The sequence below is a fragment of the Leishmania infantum genome, chromosome 24 (genome assembly GCF_000002875.2).
Source record: "Leishmania infantum JPCM5 genome chromosome 24".
NCBI lineage: Eukaryota > Euglenozoa > Kinetoplastea > Trypanosomatida > Trypanosomatidae > Leishmania > Leishmania infantum.
In genome coordinates, this window is record NC_009408.2 from 292,092 (window position 1) to 308,350 (window position 16,259).

The 16,259-nt window shown below is 63.5% G+C and overlaps 3 protein-coding genes across 3 annotated transcripts; all 3 read left to right on the top strand.

The window, feature by feature from the left end:
* Nucleotides 1-97: 97 nt before the first annotated feature.
* Nucleotides 98-1,810, top strand: LINJ_24_0830 (putative phosphotransferase; the record flags this gene model as incomplete). The annotated part of the gene is made up of 1 exon (XM_001465874.1): nucleotides 98-1,810. The coding sequence occupies one exon, from the start codon at nucleotides 98-100 to the stop codon at nucleotides 1,808-1,810; it is 1,713 nt and encodes a 570-aa protein (XP_001465911.1).
* A 1,198-nt stretch (nucleotides 1,811-3,008) lies between these two features.
* LINJ_24_0840 (putative inositol polyphosphate phosphatase) lies at nucleotides 3,009-11,222 on the top strand (the record flags this gene model as incomplete). Its single annotated transcript, XM_001465875.1, has 1 exon — nucleotides 3,009-11,222. One exon carries the CDS (start codon nucleotides 3,009-3,011, stop codon nucleotides 11,220-11,222), a length of 8,214 nt encoding a protein of 2,737 aa, XP_001465912.1.
* Nucleotides 11,223-12,541: 1,319 nt separating this feature from the next.
* Nucleotides 12,542-14,977, top strand: LINJ_24_0850 (conserved hypothetical protein; the record flags this gene model as incomplete). Its single annotated transcript, XM_001465876.2, has 1 exon — nucleotides 12,542-14,977. One exon carries the CDS (start codon nucleotides 12,542-12,544, stop codon nucleotides 14,975-14,977), a length of 2,436 nt encoding a protein of 811 aa, XP_001465913.2.
* Between the last annotated feature and the right edge of the window lie 1,282 nt (nucleotides 14,978-16,259).

Here is a 16,259-nt window from a genome sequence, read left to right on the forward strand (position 1 = left end):
TAGCAGCGACGGGAACGGCAAACGGCAAACCTGCATGTCTGACCCGCAGCATCCAAGACAACAGGGAAGCGCTCCTCGTCAAGGAGGATGGAGAGGCATGCCGGCCGCGCCGAATTCACAGCTGGATGCGGAGCTTGTGGAGAGCACGTTGGCGACCCCCTCGCGGCTTCCGCCGTCAGGTCAATGCCCACAGCGCAGAACGGTAGCGGCGGCGCAATCCGCCGCCAGCAGCGATTTCCCCTGCATCGCCCCACAGCCGTTCGACGCGTACGTAGTGCTGGACTTCGAGGCTACGTGCGAGGCAGACAGGCGCATCGCCGACGCGGAGGTGATCGAGTTTCCAATGATCCTGGTCGACGCTCGCACCGCCACACCGGTCGCGGAGTTTCAGCGGTATGTGCGACCAGTGAAGAATCCCGTGCTCTCGCGCTTCTGCACCGAGCTGACAGGCATCACGCAGGACATGGTGAGTGGCCGTGATCCGTTTCCTGTGGTATACTGCGAGGCACTGCAGTTTCTTGCCGAGGCCGGACTCGGCGATGCGCCGCCCATGCGCAGCTACTGCGTCGTCACATGCGGCGACTGGGACCTGAAGACGATGCTGCCGGCGCAGATGCGTGTTAGTGGACAGCAAGGGACTCCATTGTCGTTTCAGCGGTGGTGCAACCTGAAGAAGTGCATGTCACAGCTGGGCTTCGGCAACGGGAGTGGGTGCGGCGGCGCCGCGCCGCCGCTTCGACCGTCTGGGATGCCTGACATGCTGCAGATGCTCGGCCTCCCGCTGCAGGGGCGTCATCATAGCGGCATTGACGACTGCCGCAACCTTACCGCGGTTCTGTGCGCACTGCTGAGGCGCGGCCTCGTCATTGACGTCACTTTTTCCACTGCGCCCTTTCGTCGCTGGCATGCGCCGACTGAGGCGCAGCTTCCTGCCTTGGACGCGCTGCCGAGCACGTTGGCCGACGGCGCGGCGCAGCACTCAGGGGATGTGCCTTCACCGCCGCGGTCGCATGCTCGGACAGAGGGCGACGCACCAAAACCAAAGAAGGGGCGTTCAGCATATCGGCACGCATCTTCAGTCGACTTCATTTTGCCAACTCTTGTCCTTGACGCGAATCGCGACGCCGTGCAGGAGCTTCTCTCCGACACGAACGCCGCCGACGCTCCTTCGCGAGTGTTCGATGAGGAGGAACTCAAGACGGCGTCTAAGTTCATGTCTACCCTACTCCGCCACAAGGCGATCCAGTGGCGGGTGCCTATCACCTCCAACGGCTACGTGCTGCTCGACGACGTCCTACGTCAGCCACAGATGAGGAAGCAACACGTCTCAGTGCAGGATGTCGCCAGGATCGTGCGCGACTCCGACAAGCAGCGCTACCGGTTAGCGTATGGTGCGGCAGATGGCCGTCTCTACATTGCTGCTGTGCAAGGGCACAGCATCGATGGTGTTGAGCCGCAGCTGCGAACGCTGACGAGCGTGGAGGAGGTGCCGGTGGCTGTTCACGGCACCTACTGGGCGGCCTGGAAGGCGATCCAGCAGTGCGGTTACCTGAGCACCATGAGTAGGCAGCACATCCACTTCGCCAAGGGGCTCATTAACGACGAGCAGGTGGTAAGCGGCATGCGCAAGAACGTGCAGCTCTTCGTCTACCTGGATGTCGCGGCAGTGCTTGCGGATGGCGTGGCACTCTACGAGAGCTCCAACGGCGTCATTCTCACCCCCGGTGTAGGCCACACACGGCAGCTGCCTCTCAAGTACGTGGCCAAGGTGGTGGACCGAAGCAATGGCCGCACAATCTACCCTGCGTGATGCTGTGCGTGGCGCGAGTGGGCTCAGTCGCTGCTGATGGAAAAGTGTTATGTGTATTTAGCGCGCGCGCACAGAGAGCCGCGCCCACGCACGCGCGCAGGCGTTTGGCAGTTGAGGATGCGGTGGAGGAGCACGTGAGTCTACCATCATGTGTCGTGCTTTCGGTTTATGCGTTGTTGTTGCTCGCGTCGACGCGGCGGACTGACGACGTCCGTCCTCTTCCTCGCAATTCTTCTTCGGTTTCCATCATCGCGTCCTCTTCCCACCCCATCCTCCCCACATGCACGCGCGCACACGCACTCGCTTCTGGAGGTCCTCTCTTTCTCTGTGCATGCTCGCCTGCGTCTGTGCGTTTGCCCCCTCTTTTCCATCGTGGCGTCGACGCTGCTGATGATGCCACTCACTCCCGCGCTGCGTGACACCACGAACTTCCTGAGCTCTTTGTTTCTGCCTGACGCTTGCGTGTGTGCACATGTGCGGTGATAAACTCCACGCTACACCTGGCTTTGATGATCCTCTCCTTTGCATCCTCGTCCTCTGCTCCGACGTCACCGACAACGCCATCTTATGTTTTCCTGTGCGTGTGTCCCTTTCTGTGTGTGTGTGTGCAGCCGTTCATGCCACGCCCGAGAGAAGCGAGATCCATCTCTCTGTCTCGCGCGCGCGCCTCGCTCTCACATGTGTCGATCCCAACGCACCATGAGGCGGCACAGCCTTATGATTTTACCACTGTGCTACGTCCACCCGTCGCTGCAGCGGCGTTTTGACGTCAGGAGCAGAAGCTCTCTTTCACTCACCACACCACCCCTAATCCCTTGCTACGCTCCTCACCCCCGACTCCTTCCCCTCCTCCATCTTCCGCTGATGTGGCATTTGATGGATCGCACGGCACCGTGGTACTGAAGCGTACTTGCCTGCACGCGGGTCTTTCGTCAAACCCCCGCGTGTGCCATCCTTCACACAAACCCATACGCGCCCACGGTACAGCAGAAACGGAGGAGAGGGGCACACGCACTTGAACCTCTCCGCCCTGCGTACAGTGGAGACGCGACGCGGCCTGTCGTATCTATGGCCATCCTTGGCGCGAGCACACACACAAGCACGAGGAAGGACGTGAAGAGGCGACGCTGATTCCACTCCTGGCACAGGCCCTCAAGATCTCTTTGGTTTCGCTCGTCTTCGCTATCCGCCATCTCGCATGGCGGCAGCCGCGTCACCGTTCTCGCTGCCTCGTGCGCGGTTGCCAGCGCTGCAGCAGCTCCCGCTTGACTCCATCACGGTGTACGATACGGCCACCCACTGCTACCTGCTCGGCACGGACAGCCTACAGAAGAACTTCCACCTTCTCTCCTGCCGCAAGCACAGCGCTGAGCAAGCACTGTGCCACAACGCTATCAGCAACAGTAGCGTCGCCGCGGCCACCGTCAGTGATGGACACCAGAACGCCACCGTGTCCGAGTCGGAGGCAGGGCGGGCAGGAGCGGGCACCGCTGCTCCCCCAAGCGCCTCCCACGCCGAACTGTTTGGCCTTGACGACTTGCACGACTTCACGAGCTACGCTGTCTACTCCCCGACAGAAGCCGGTGCCCTCGTCGACGCTCTGCGACGGGAGCACGGCCCGACCATGCGCATCCTCCCCGCAGTCGCCTTCCTCGGTGCGGTGCGCTTCACCGCCGGCTATTACGTGGTACTGGCGACGGAGCGACGCATGGCGGGCTACCTTGGCGTACACCGGCTCTTCGAGGCTGTGAGCGTGGAACTGGTCTCGCTGCAGCTGGATCCTGAATGGGTGGCCGCCGCAGAGACGCAGGCGCGAAAACGGCTGCAGCAGCTTCGGCGAGGCGGCGGCGTTGGTGCTCGAGGCTTCAAGGCCGGCTACTCCCCGTTTATCTCTACACCAGAGACAACGGCAGGCTCGCCGTTCGCGCCTTCTACGTTCCGCTCACGCCCCGCCAGGGCTGGCTACGGCCGCAAGGCCGTCACCTCTGGTACGGGCGCCTCGGTGTCCGCCACCTCGTACATTTTTCAGCGCCGCAGCCTGGAGGAGCTGTATCGGCAGCAGTTCATCACCTCCCTCTCGCGCGCCTCGTCTTTCTTTTACTCGCACAGCTACGACCTCACGAATACCCTTCAGCGGAACATGCTGGCGGCAGGGACAGCGGCGACCGACGGGGCCCATCCGATCACCTGCGCGGACAACGGAGGGCGGCACCACTTTGAGCGGCGCCCAGGTCGCGTCGCAGCGGCAGATGCCAGGGTGGAGCCCTCCCCGCGAAATCGTCAGCCGCTGCAGCCACGGATGCAGTACGTGTGGAACGAATACCTTTTGGAGCCGTGGCAGCGGAACGATCGCAATGCGGAAAGCGTCGACGCCGAGATGAGTGACATAGCCGAGGCCGATGTCGGCAGCGGTGACGCGCCGGCAGCCCCGCCCGCCGGTCGTGCAAAACGGGATTCGGCGCCGCAGTACCCATCTGCGCTGTCGCGGTGGTATGTCTTCCTCGTGCATGGCTACATTACGCAGCGCGCTGTGGTGGTACGTCAGCCAGCCTTTCGCACGCTTCTCATCACGCTCATCGCGCGTGTCAGCAAGGCGTCGGCCGGCGTACGCTACCTCCGGCGCGGCCTCAACAGTGACGGGCACGTTGCAAATCACGTTGAGGTGGAGCAGATCATCAGCGACGAGTCTTCGTGGAACTCTGCCTTCACGGCTGGCACCCTCACCTCCTACGTCCAGCTGCGTGGGTCGGTGCCGGTGCGGTGGTATCACCCACCGACAGCGTCGCGCCTGCTTCCGAAGCCGCCAATCGTTATAGGCCCGCACGACTCACAGTGGAGTGAGACATGCCTTCACTTTCAGCACCTTCTGGAGCAGTACGGCGCACCCATCTTGGTGCACGACCTTCTCAAGCGCAGAGAGAGCAACGCGCGGGAGAGCGTGCTCGGCGACGCGTACCGCGCGGCAGTACGTGCCATGGTCGCCGCTGTGGACCGTTGGACCGCCGCCACGGGCGCTGCGACCGCCTGCCGGGACGGTGCGGAGAGAGGTAACACAAGCGAGCCACGCGTCTGCGGCGCTGACGTTCTCCAGTACGAGTCTACTGACCTCCGCAGTCTCAGCCAGCTCGCGTGGAACACGATGACGGCCGTGGCAGAGCAGCACTTCAGCGCAGTCCGCTGCTTTGTCAGCAGGCGATGCTGCCCGGCCGCCACTCTTGAGCGGCACGCACAGTGTGCTTCTCTCCTCGATAGCAGTGACGTGCTCATGACGGGTGACACCAGCGAGGTCGCCGAAGCACACGGCAGACGCATCAACGGCGACGGCGGAGATGCCGAGGTTGTTCAGCTGCAGCGCGGTGTGGTCCGCAGCAACTGTCTCGACTGCATCGACCGCACTAACCTTGGTCAGCTTTTCCACGGCCTCCATGCTCTGGGAGAGCAGCTGTCCGCGCTCGGCCTGCTGCGGCACGCAGCGGACGTATGTGACTCTCCAGCGGTAACGGAGATGCTGCTTGAGATGTACCTGGCCATGGGCGACGCCATAGCCACCCAGTACGGCGGCTCCGCCCAGGTCGGCGCTGGCGTGCTGCACCGCGGCGCAGGTTGGGATCAGCTGATGGGGGTGAAGCGCCTCTACCACAACGTCATGGGTGATCGTGACAAGCAGGAGGCAATGAACCTTCTGCTCGGCCGCAAGCAGCCGCAGCCCCGCCGTGGCTCACGCGCCTGCAACGCAGAGATGCACAGCCCTGGCCAAATGGCCCCGCTCTCACTTGCCCAGACCTCCCCATCATCCACGGCGCCGTCGCTGAGCGCCTCCATCACGTCTGCGTCGCCAGCGGTAGCGGCTGCGTTGGCTGGCGTGGGCCGCGGCCCGCTTGCAAGCGAGGATGCCGTGACACCGTCGGCATCCTTCTTCTCTGGAATCCGTCAGACGGCCTCGCGGTGGTGGAGCGAAGCAACTTCGTCGGCGTCGTCTTCTGGGGCGGCGGTGGCGGCCGCGGAGGCAGAGGCAGAGGCCGACTACTACGAGCAAGTCTCCAGCGCCCCACGGCTGCCTCTGGCCGGTCTGCTGACGTCGTGGTGGGTGCAGCCGCTACGCCGCTTCGACGAGTGGTGTGCTGCATGTGGTGCCAGTGCACTGCGGGGCGCCACGAGGAATAGCAAGATGGCAGACGCCCCGAGCGTGTGGCCTTTAGGAGCAGTTGCTACCCCGAAGGCGCCGCGCAGCTCCTTGGCTCACTCAGATGCGCCTTTCTCCTCTCCCGCATCGACGCTCGCCTCCTCGACAAGCTCCCGCGCCAGTGTGCTGACGAGCGCGGCCGTGGCGTCGGCCGGCGCCTACGGCGGAGACGAGCTTGCGCTTCGCCTTCTAGCTGCCGAGACGCAGGCGCAGGAACGTTGGAAGCTCTTCATTGCCAATGTGGAGCGACAAGCTTGCCTCGCCCCAGCGCGGCGCGACGCTGCCACGCAGCTCTACCACGACAGACGTAGGGGGGTGCCGCATGGCGACGGGAACGACGATACCGCTGCAGCACCGTCCCTGCCTTTACTCTTCTCTTCAGTCCCGGCGGGCACCCCCGCTAGCGACGCGTCGGCGCCGTCACGCACGATGCAGTGGTCTCTCGTAAGCAGTGCCACGTCGTTGACTGCGCGTGCAGCGGCCGCCGCTGGCAGCGCGGAGGCAGGTGCCCTGTCCCGTGCAGGATATGCAACGGTGGCATCGGCGGAGCTCGCGCCTCTGCCCCCCTCGGCACCGTTGTTGGCCGCTCCGCCGTGCCTCTTCGCTGAGCCGTGGGTTCTTCTCCGCACGACGATGCACGTGTTGCCCGTCGAAAGCGTCGCCGCTTCAGAGTGCCGGCCGACCCGGACATCGACTGCCTCTGCTGCTGCGTTGTGCTCTGGTGGCTTTGTGCGATCGGGTAAGAAGCGTGCTGCGATTTACAGCGTCGGCGATGTTTTGCAGCAAGAGCCGCCGTACAGCGTCGGGCAAGCCGTTGCGCGCCAGCTCCTTGGCTGTTTCCCGCCTGCCGCCGCGGTCGTCACCGCTCACTCTCGGCGCCAGATGCTGATGGAGCGACATCAGCCCTGGCGGTCGCCGCAGGAGGTTCATCCACACGACGCCTTCCCAAGCATCGTGCGGAACAGCGCGTTCGCGCTGCAGAATGCAGACCTTGAACGGTTGGCGTACCGGGAGATGCTGTGGATAGTAGATGGTGTCGACAGGGCGGCAGGTGAGGCTCGCGGGGTGTCCGCGGAATCGCTGCAGAGTTCCGCGTCGCCTGCTTCGATGGCGCAGCCCTCATCACTGCCAGGATGGCCGTGGACTCTCTCCACGCAGGAAGTCGCGGACCGTCAGTTCATAGCGGCTCTGCTCGTGGGTTGGTTTGGTGCGCCGGCAACGTGGGGGCTAGAGGACATGGTACGAGTGGTGCAGCGCCTCGTCTACCCCGAGCCCTTGCCGGTGGAGGTTCTGCAGGTGCTGCGCAGCAGCCGTGTGCAGCCGCCACTCGAAGGAGCGGAGCTTCTGTTCGCTGGTGCGCCTGCGAGGGCAGAAGAGGGCGCGGAGGAACGAGAGCAACGCGTGGACGCGGAGACGAGGCAGTACTGGCATGAGCGACTCGCCGCATCAGTCGGTCAACGAGGTCCGCTCTTCGTCCGCGGTACTGCCGCCGCTGCCTTCAAGCATGCCTCCAGGCCGACGGCGCCACGGCGAGACCCCGGAGGCAGAGGTGCCCTCCTTAGGCGGACGTCACCCGTGCGCTTTTCCACGCCGTCCACGCCGCTGCCGTACCAGTGGGATGTGGACGTCCACGCTGGCAGCCCCGTGCAAGCGGCGGTGGCTCTCCTCTGCCGTCTCACGAGCGTTCTACGCTTTGCGGCGCACGACAACACGGCGAGCGGGGCGTCGGTGAACGGCACGGGCATCGGGCCGGTCGTGATGGCGCGCGGCAACGGAGTAGTCGGGGCCACCTCTATGGCAGCTCCCTGGAGCCACGTAGTCTCGACGGGTGAGAGTCGCGATGGCGCAAGCGTGAACGTCCTCGCTGTATCGGCGCACGACGCCGACGCTGCGCAGGACGAGGGGGCCGCGCCTGTCCGCCGTGTGGAAGAGGCGCTTCTCCCCTTACTGGAGGAATGCCCCAACTCTGGCGCGCCCGCATCTGCTTACCTTCCGGGCCTCTTTCCCGAGCATGAGACCCTCCCCGACTCGCTGCGTCGGCAGTGGCTCCTGTGCCGTCTCCTGCAGCCCATCTTCGCCCGCTGCGCGCTGACGCCACCAACGCTGCACAGCCTGCTTCGTGACTTCTTTGCCGAGCTGCTCACTCCCGACGAGGTGAATGGGAAGAATGAGCAGCGGCAACAGCGCCGACGCCGCGAGTACCGCGTCCGCTACAGCTTTGTGCTGCCCCAGCAGCACGGGCAGCTGCAGCAACAGCCACCGCAGGGGCAAAGCCCCAGCCTGCAACCCTCGGGCGGTAACGCTGCGGATGGCGCTGGGGGTCGCGGGGATGGATGGTACCTGTACAATCTCTTTTCGGGCAGGCCTACGTCGCTGTCGTCTTCCTCACCGCAGGAGCCGTCGAATGTGGGCAAAGCCTCCTCATCCCCCACCGCCGCCGCGGCCTCGCGAACGCTAAACATTCCGGCCACGCTGAAGGTGCGGCACTGCTGTTCTGCCTTGGATCTCTACCGCTGGTCTGTGGCGCACTGTCCGCTCTTCGTGATTCCTTCTGAGGACGAGCCGAGCGGCGTGTCCGTGGTTTCCGGAAACAGCAGCATCGCGAGCAGGAACATCGCAGCGGCTGCGTGGCACCTGCTCTGGTGGGCAATCGACAACAACTTTCTCATTCCTGTAGTGCGCCGCCGCGGCCAGGCGACGCTCGAAATGCTAGCGGATGAGACAGCACTCTTCTGCGTGAAGCGCGACGTTGCGCGCGTCGCGCTGAACGTAGAGCGCCGCTGCCACGATGACGTCTGGCGACCGCAGCAACCGGAAGCGCTGACCAACTCTGGGAAAGAGGTGCCTGGCTCCAGCGCCATCTATGGAGTCGATCTCGCCCCATCGATGCTGCGGCTGCACCGGCCCCTTCGTCGCAGCGCTCTCGCCGGCATCTTGACGCTGAGCGAAAATCTGGCGAGTCTCGGGCTGCGTGCCGCGACGCAGGTGCAGGAGTTTTTCCGCGTTCGCACCGTGCACGGCTGGGTGCGGCAGTCCCTCGGCGCCAGCTCTGGCACTACGGTCGCTCTCTTCGGCGGCCGCGCCGTTGGTGCAACGGGAGTGGTAGACTCCTCCCCCGTGGCCAGCGCCAGCAGCGGCTCCAGCGCTGCCACAGCAGCCGCTGTCGTTCGACGTTTTCACCGGCTCGCTGTGGACTGCCTACAGAGCGTGCAGAGTGCCATGGCAGCGCTTCAGCACATGTCTCTCGAGGTTCTTGCGAGGGACGCCGCCATGCACGACTACATCAGCTTCTTTGTGAACGTGTACAATGCCGCCTACGTAGCGGCGTGGCTGACCAATGTGAAGGAGCTGGTGGGTAACGGCGCCGCAGCGGCAACGGCTGACACGAACTCACCCGCGAAGAGCAGCCATCACCAACACCAGGGTGCTCTTCGCGCGCCGATACCACGCACCATCGATCTCTTCCCGCTGCCCACCTTGTGCAACACGAGCTACGCCTGCTTCATGCACGCCTACGGCGTCGTCATTGGCGGCGTGTTTGTGAGCCTCGAAGAGATGAAATACGGTATCCTGGGCGGAAACCGAGCTCCGCCCCACTGCGACCTGCCGCTGTGGCCCCCAATTGGGGGCAATGGTGCCAATCCGTGTCGCCCCTCTAGCAGTCAGCGGTCGAGCGAGCTGGACTGGCAACAGCAGATGCAGCGACTTGTTCCGCTGCACCTGCGCGCTGACGTGCCCGAGGCGGCGCGGATCAATGCCCTTCGGCGTCATCCGCACCTGCAAGAAGCGCTCGACTTCATCGACATGTGCGAGGCGCTCGCCCCCTCCACATCGCACATGCACGATGCTTGCGCTGAGAGGGACGGGGCACACGCAGTGTCGGCGAAGGCACGGCTCTCCTCGCACGAACAGGGTGCCGTGCGGAACCCAAGTGGCAGCTGTCGCGCCCCTTCCGTGTTGCAGCCCTCGCCGGCCCCTTCCCTCGGCACCGTGGCGGCCGCAGCAGCGGCAACGGACTCGGCTAGGCGAAGCCTACGTGTGTCGTCGTCGCTGCCGCCGGACACTTCATCAGCGCGAGGGCCGGGCTGCCAAGGTGATGGTGGCCCTCAGCCGCGCCGACGCCACGAGCTTGTTGATGTGTGGAGCGTCGATGTCGTGCGTTACTTGCCGTTCCGCATCCTGCTTCAGCTCATCGACACCTATCTACCGCCGCCGGTGCTTCACCTGTGCGCCGGCAGCGTCGATGCAGAGTGGAAGGAGAGCTCTGTGGATGTCACCGGCGACGATGATGGCAGCGGTGCAGCAGGCAGCAGCAGCCCCGTCCTGCTCGACGGAAGAGACCGTGTACCGTGGTATCTGCAGCCGATCTTCAACCCCACGCCGCTGGTGCACACCGCCTTGCAGAGCTCCAAGCTCGGCGCCACCTACGCTGTTGCCCACGATGGCGACGGACCGGCGGCCGGCATGTTGACGCCACAGGTCAGCCAAGACGCAAACGGTGTGCTGCTGCAGCCGTCTCGCATGTGGAGCAGTCCTTCATACTACGTCGTCGGCGGCGACGGCATCAGCGGTGATGAAGCCGTGAGCCACTCCTTCCAACTCCTGCAAGCGCTGGCAGGCTCCTACCTCGGCGCCGGCCTCTACCACCCCATCAGCCTTGGCACCACGGATGGCAGCGCTGAGGATGCTTCGCCGCGTGCTCCAACGCAGCACCTGTGTCTCCCCCTTCACTCTGGCGATGCCTTCACGCAGCTGCGCGCGACGGAGGCAGCCTTCCGCAGTGCCCTCCTCACCACTGACCCGCACCTGTTTTGTGACGCCGCCGCACCACCACCATCCACCAAGTCGCCCGTGGCGTCGGCGACGTTTTGGCGCTCGTCCCAGCCGCCGCCGCTGTCTTTGCCGACTGCCTCTTCGCAACCGCACCATCTGCGCGGTCGTGGCGGTGCCGCCGGCATGCACACAAGCGCAGCTGGCCCCGGCGCCAGACTGATCTTTGGCGGCTCTGGCAGCTCCGCCACATCTTGCTCTGCCACCCTGCAGAGCGCCATGAAGCCTCTCTTGTACGAGTGGTGTCGGTCGGTAGAGAAGGAGATGAGCAACTCTACCCTTCTCTCCCAACCTGGGTGGCAAATGCGGGTAACGCTCCAAATGGTGCGGCTGCTCGAGGAGTCCTACGCGTCGGGGAGGGCAGTGCGAGCAGCACAAGCGGCGATGCAGTCTGGCTAGGCGGTGCCGAGCAAGTAAAAAAGAAAGCGCGACGCATCGGCGCTTGAAGTTCTGTATTGAATGAGGGAGTCATCGTCGCACCTCCAACTGCCGCGGCGCTCTCCCCACGCCTTCATGCCCCATCCTGCGCTCTCCAGTGTCACGTGAAACGCCGTGAGCTACGGTCGCCGCCGCCCCTCCCCCCCCCCTTCGTTCCTTCAGCCCTTCTTGTATTGCCTTCTCGTGTCACGCCGGCTCCGCTGTGCACTCAACCGTCCAGTCGGCTCCCTGCTCCCGTCCTCTTTTCTGTGCCATCGATGGCAGGGCGGGGTAGGGTGGGCCAACCGCCCACACAGTGCGCGGTGTCACAAGGTCCAGCACCAACCACACACTCTCTGTGTGGGAGGAAGCCAAGCAGCCCCTCCTTATCTCCTGCCAATGCCGAGCCATCTCTGGTGGTGGCAAGGCAAGGCACCTACGGCGCAGGGAGGTCAGAGCGATTTACGGCTGCTGATGTCTGCGGTCGGGTTAATGAATAGCGTTGCGCCGGAGCGACCTGCGGCAGTGCGCACGCTTGTGCCATGCAGGTGATGGGCGAAGTGTCAGCGCAACTTGAGCGCATCTCACCCAGCCCTCACGCTGCCCTGCGGGTGGAGAGGACCCTGGACCCACCCCTGCAGGGGATGCACCAAGGTGTGGCAACCTGCCTGATGGGCGCTGCTGTGAGGCGACCTGCAGAGCAGGTGGGTGGTGAGTAGGATTTGATTGCAGAGGCGCTGCTCCCATAGCGGAGTCGGCGCATTGGTGTAGCGAGCGTGTGTCCCGCGCTGCTTCGCGCCACGCGGATGGGGACCCTTGTGACGGGGCCGGTGCTGCAGGGGAGGGGTCGGCGTGGTGTTTGGCCCGCACTCCTTCGATGGCAACCGAAGCGGGCACAGGCTGGAAAGCGAATGCAGAATATGTCTCTTCGCGAAGTCGCACCCTTCACCGCTGAGCTCTTCCTCCTCTGCCGTGGAGTGCCTCCCCTCCCCCCACCACCACCACGTACCCTCACTCTCGCGTCTACCGTCCGTCACCCGTGGGCTTCTCCTTTAGTGGAATCACTGATCGTGCAGGAAACATCAGATGAGCCGCACGTTGGCAAGCGGCGGCTCACAAGTTCTGCCGTGACGCTGCACAGCATGTGGTACGCGCACCCTTGCATCTCTGAACTCCCCCCTCCTTCTCCTCCTCCTCGCCATCTCTCTCTGTCGCGCGCGCACACACACACACCGCCATTAGGGAGCCGAAAAGGGAAAACGAAAGGTGTGTAGCTTACTCATTGGAAAAACAGTAGCACAATGATGCGCCACACGGTGGTGCGGCACCACCGCACGGGCAAGGCGCGTGCCTTCATCATGCGCGACCCGTCGCTGAAGATTCTGAGGGCCGGCAGCGGCTTTCAGCAGCTGAAGCGCATGGGCATGCCGTCCCAGAAGACCCTCGGTTACCGCCAAGTGGATAACTTTTACGCCAACAACCAGTACCAGCACGCGTGGCCGCTGCTCACCCACGACGATCTCGGTAACAGCGACCAGTCGAACCAGACCAAGAATATTCTCTACTCCATGTATATGCCGAAGCGTAACAAGGGTACGGCACCGTGGTTTCGCGGTGCGGACACGTACTCGGTCAAATACTGCGAGCAGGGCCGCTACGAGTACCAGCGCTACCTCATGATCAATCGCTTCCCTAGCGAGTACAAGAAGCACTTCCTGCGCTTCCTAGGCAACATCCGCGGCTCCAAGTCGAAAGACGCCGTTCCGCAAGAGGCGCTGCACTGGCTGCTGCGCATGATCGTCGACAACTTCAACCCGCAGCACGTGCATTACATTGCCGCCATGCGGACGCTTCAGGATTCGGGCGAGCTGGACATGGCTCGCGACGTGTGGAAAATCATGGAGCGCCAGCAGACATGGCCCGACACTGCCACAATCTGCGCCTACCTGGACGTCTGCGTCGAGGCGGGCGAGAAGACGTGGGCCGTGGAGGCGTGGAATCGCTACTGCACGGAGCTGCGCTTCTTGCAGGCGGGCGAGGTCGATCCGAAGCCTATCACCCGCACCCCGTTCTCCCTTACTCGCGAGGAGCTGCTGTACCTGCCCAAGTGGAAGAAGCATTTTGACCACGATCCGAACCTGGATGTCCCGGACCTGAACCGCTTCAACCGCACGCGCGAGGTGTACCTGCGCATGGCCAAGGTGATGCTGGCCAGCGACGACATGAGCATGTTCGAGCACTTCTTTGGCAAGCTCGAGGCAGCCATGCTGACCACGCCGACGCCGGTGCCGGAGCCGCCCAACCCGCATCTGGTGCGCCGTCCGCGCTGGTCCCCTTATGAGCACCAGAAGTCTCTCCACCACTCGCCCTGGCGCATGGACAACAACGGCCGCGCCATGGCTCTCGGCCCGTCGCGGACGATGGAGGGTGAGATGCAGAGCCGCTTCTTCAGCAACCCGCAGTTCTTGGTTCACGCAGTAAAGGAGGCCGTGGCGGTGGTGCTGCAGCGGCACATGGCCATGTTTCCAGAGGCAACGGACGCCCAGACGGCTGCACCAGTCTTCTTCGAGCAGACGGAGACGGCGCAGGAGACGCTGGCATTCTGCGACGGCCTGGTGCAGCGGATGATGGAGCGCCTCGAAAGCAAGCTCGGCAGCCTTGGCACGTCCCCTCTGCTGTCCACGCTGTTGTGCGTCCGGCGTGTCGTCGGCAAACAGTCTGGCCGCGCGCTGCTGGAGTACGCTAATCAATTCCTGACCAAAAAGGCGACGCTCAACGCAGACGGTCTGCGCGAGTCGCTGACGGCGCCGAACTACTTCCAGATCCTCGCAGCCTACGCGGACGAGAGCGCCTACCACTACAACCCCAAGACGCGGCAGTACACGTACGCGCCGGGCTTCCGACCAACCGAGACGATGAAGGGACTGAGTGCCACGCTAAAAGAAATTTCGGCGAACCAGCACGTGGCGTGGTCGGCGGAGATGCACCTGCAGGTGGTGCGCACACTGGTTGGCTGCGGCACAATGAAGGCGAACACGTACTTTGTCGAGAACGTGCTGCGGCAGTTCAAGTGGGACAGCCGCTTCCTCGAGGCGCTCTACGCGGAGTACCGCCGCCGCGACAGCGTCGACCTTTGGGCGGAGCTGACGAAGAGAGCCCTCGTATGGACGGCACGGTACAACGTCATCGCATCGGAGCGGCTGAAGCGGTTGATCGAGGATGACTACGACATCATTCACGTGCAGACGCGCACCTTCCGCGAGCTCGCCGTCTTCCAGTTCCGCGACGTGGAGGAAAAGCGACACGCCCGCGATGTCGTGAACGAGTTGCCAAACCCGTGGATCGACTATGTCACTCACGCGTTGCCCTTCCCCGACCGCGATGCTGGATACCCGGATGAATACGGCGACATTGGCCAGTGGCGTGCGCCAGGCGGCCCGGGGTCACCGGTGAAGGGACCGGGCTACTACGCACCGCCGATGGAGGGCGAGCACATGCGCGGCTACACGGCCGAGTGGCGTGACTTGAAGAACCCGATGAAGCCGCCCGCCTTCCCGGAGCCGTGGGAGCGCAAGTACAAGCAGTACGCCCGCGGCCAGCATCCCTCGTACGACATGGTGTACGCAGGTCCGATGCCGGAGATCTTCCCTGGTCGGCGCGACTTCCGAAAGCCGACTCGCTGGGACTACCACGATGTGGAGAAGCAGGGGAAGCACAAGATCAGCGGGCCCTACTGAGAAGCCGCAGAGGAGAGAGCCTGCACACCCTGCGCAACGTTGGAGGGAGGGCACACGGCGGTGGTGGTGGGCAGTGCGTGTCTCTACATCTTCCCCTTCCATATCTTTGCTGTGGCACGGTCGGTCGGCTGTTTTTTTTTTCTTGTTTGTTTGCGCGGTCCTCCCTTGCTGTGCATCCTCCGCGATACCGGCACTCCTTGAAGATGGCTGGGCAATCACGCGAGTTACTTCGGTCTCTCCCGCCACCCTCACACACACGCACACATCGCAAACGGCAAGTCGTGATCTTGTGAGGAAAGACTTTGTGCGCCTCTCTGTGCATGTTTGGAATGGCTAGTGATGCTGACGAGGCGAGGGAGTAGCCATCCTATCCATGATACGGGTGATGCGTATGCTCACGCGAACGGGTCGCGGGGGCGTGCGTGGGCCCGTGCTCTCTCTCTCGTTGATGTCTTAGCTCTGTGCGTCTTTGAGAAAGGTGAACTGCAAAAGAAAAAGCGAGGAAAAGGATGCGTGTTTGTGTGTGTGTGTGTGTGGTGCCCCCTCCCCTTCCGGTGCCTGCCGGCACCTGTTGCTCGTTGATGGCCTTGCTGGATCGCTGCGTGTGCATGCTGCCCTCACCCCCCCCTCTCGCACAATATTAACTTCGCCTGTGATGCGCACCCTGCCTGCGCAGCTTTTGCGGGCTCTTATCCCTTTCGTTGTGCGCCATCTCACCTCCTCCGAGGCATCCTCACGTCCGGCATGAGAGCCGTGCGTGGTGGTGCGGCGACGAGGCGGGGAGAGACCGGGGAAAGAGTCGGTTGTGGTGTGTTGTGGTGAGGTAATCGTGAGTGCGACGCGCACTTTCTGCACACAGTCACGCTCTTAAGTAAAGCAGAGAAAAGAGGAAATGCCGAAAAACATCGCGGCCGCAGGAACGCACAGCACACGCGCAGATGGAGAAGGCCACAGGTGTAGAGGATCCACGACGGTCGAGTGCTCCATCTTGTATGTGTGTGTACCCTCTCTCTGCAGCTCTCTATTACGCCTTTCACAGCCGCGTGATGTGACGCGGTCTTCGCCGTAGTCTGTACTTCACGTGCGTCGTGGCACGGCTCCTTGCACGATCAGCCCCACCTCCACCCTTCCGCCACCTCCGCCGCACTGCTCATCATTTTTTCACAACACGTGCTTCTCTCGCTCGCTTTTCCCTTGTGTCTGCATGCCGGTGCATGTGATCGGTAATGTATCACCAACTGAGAACCGACGAGGAACTCAGTGTGGAGATCGACCATAAAGT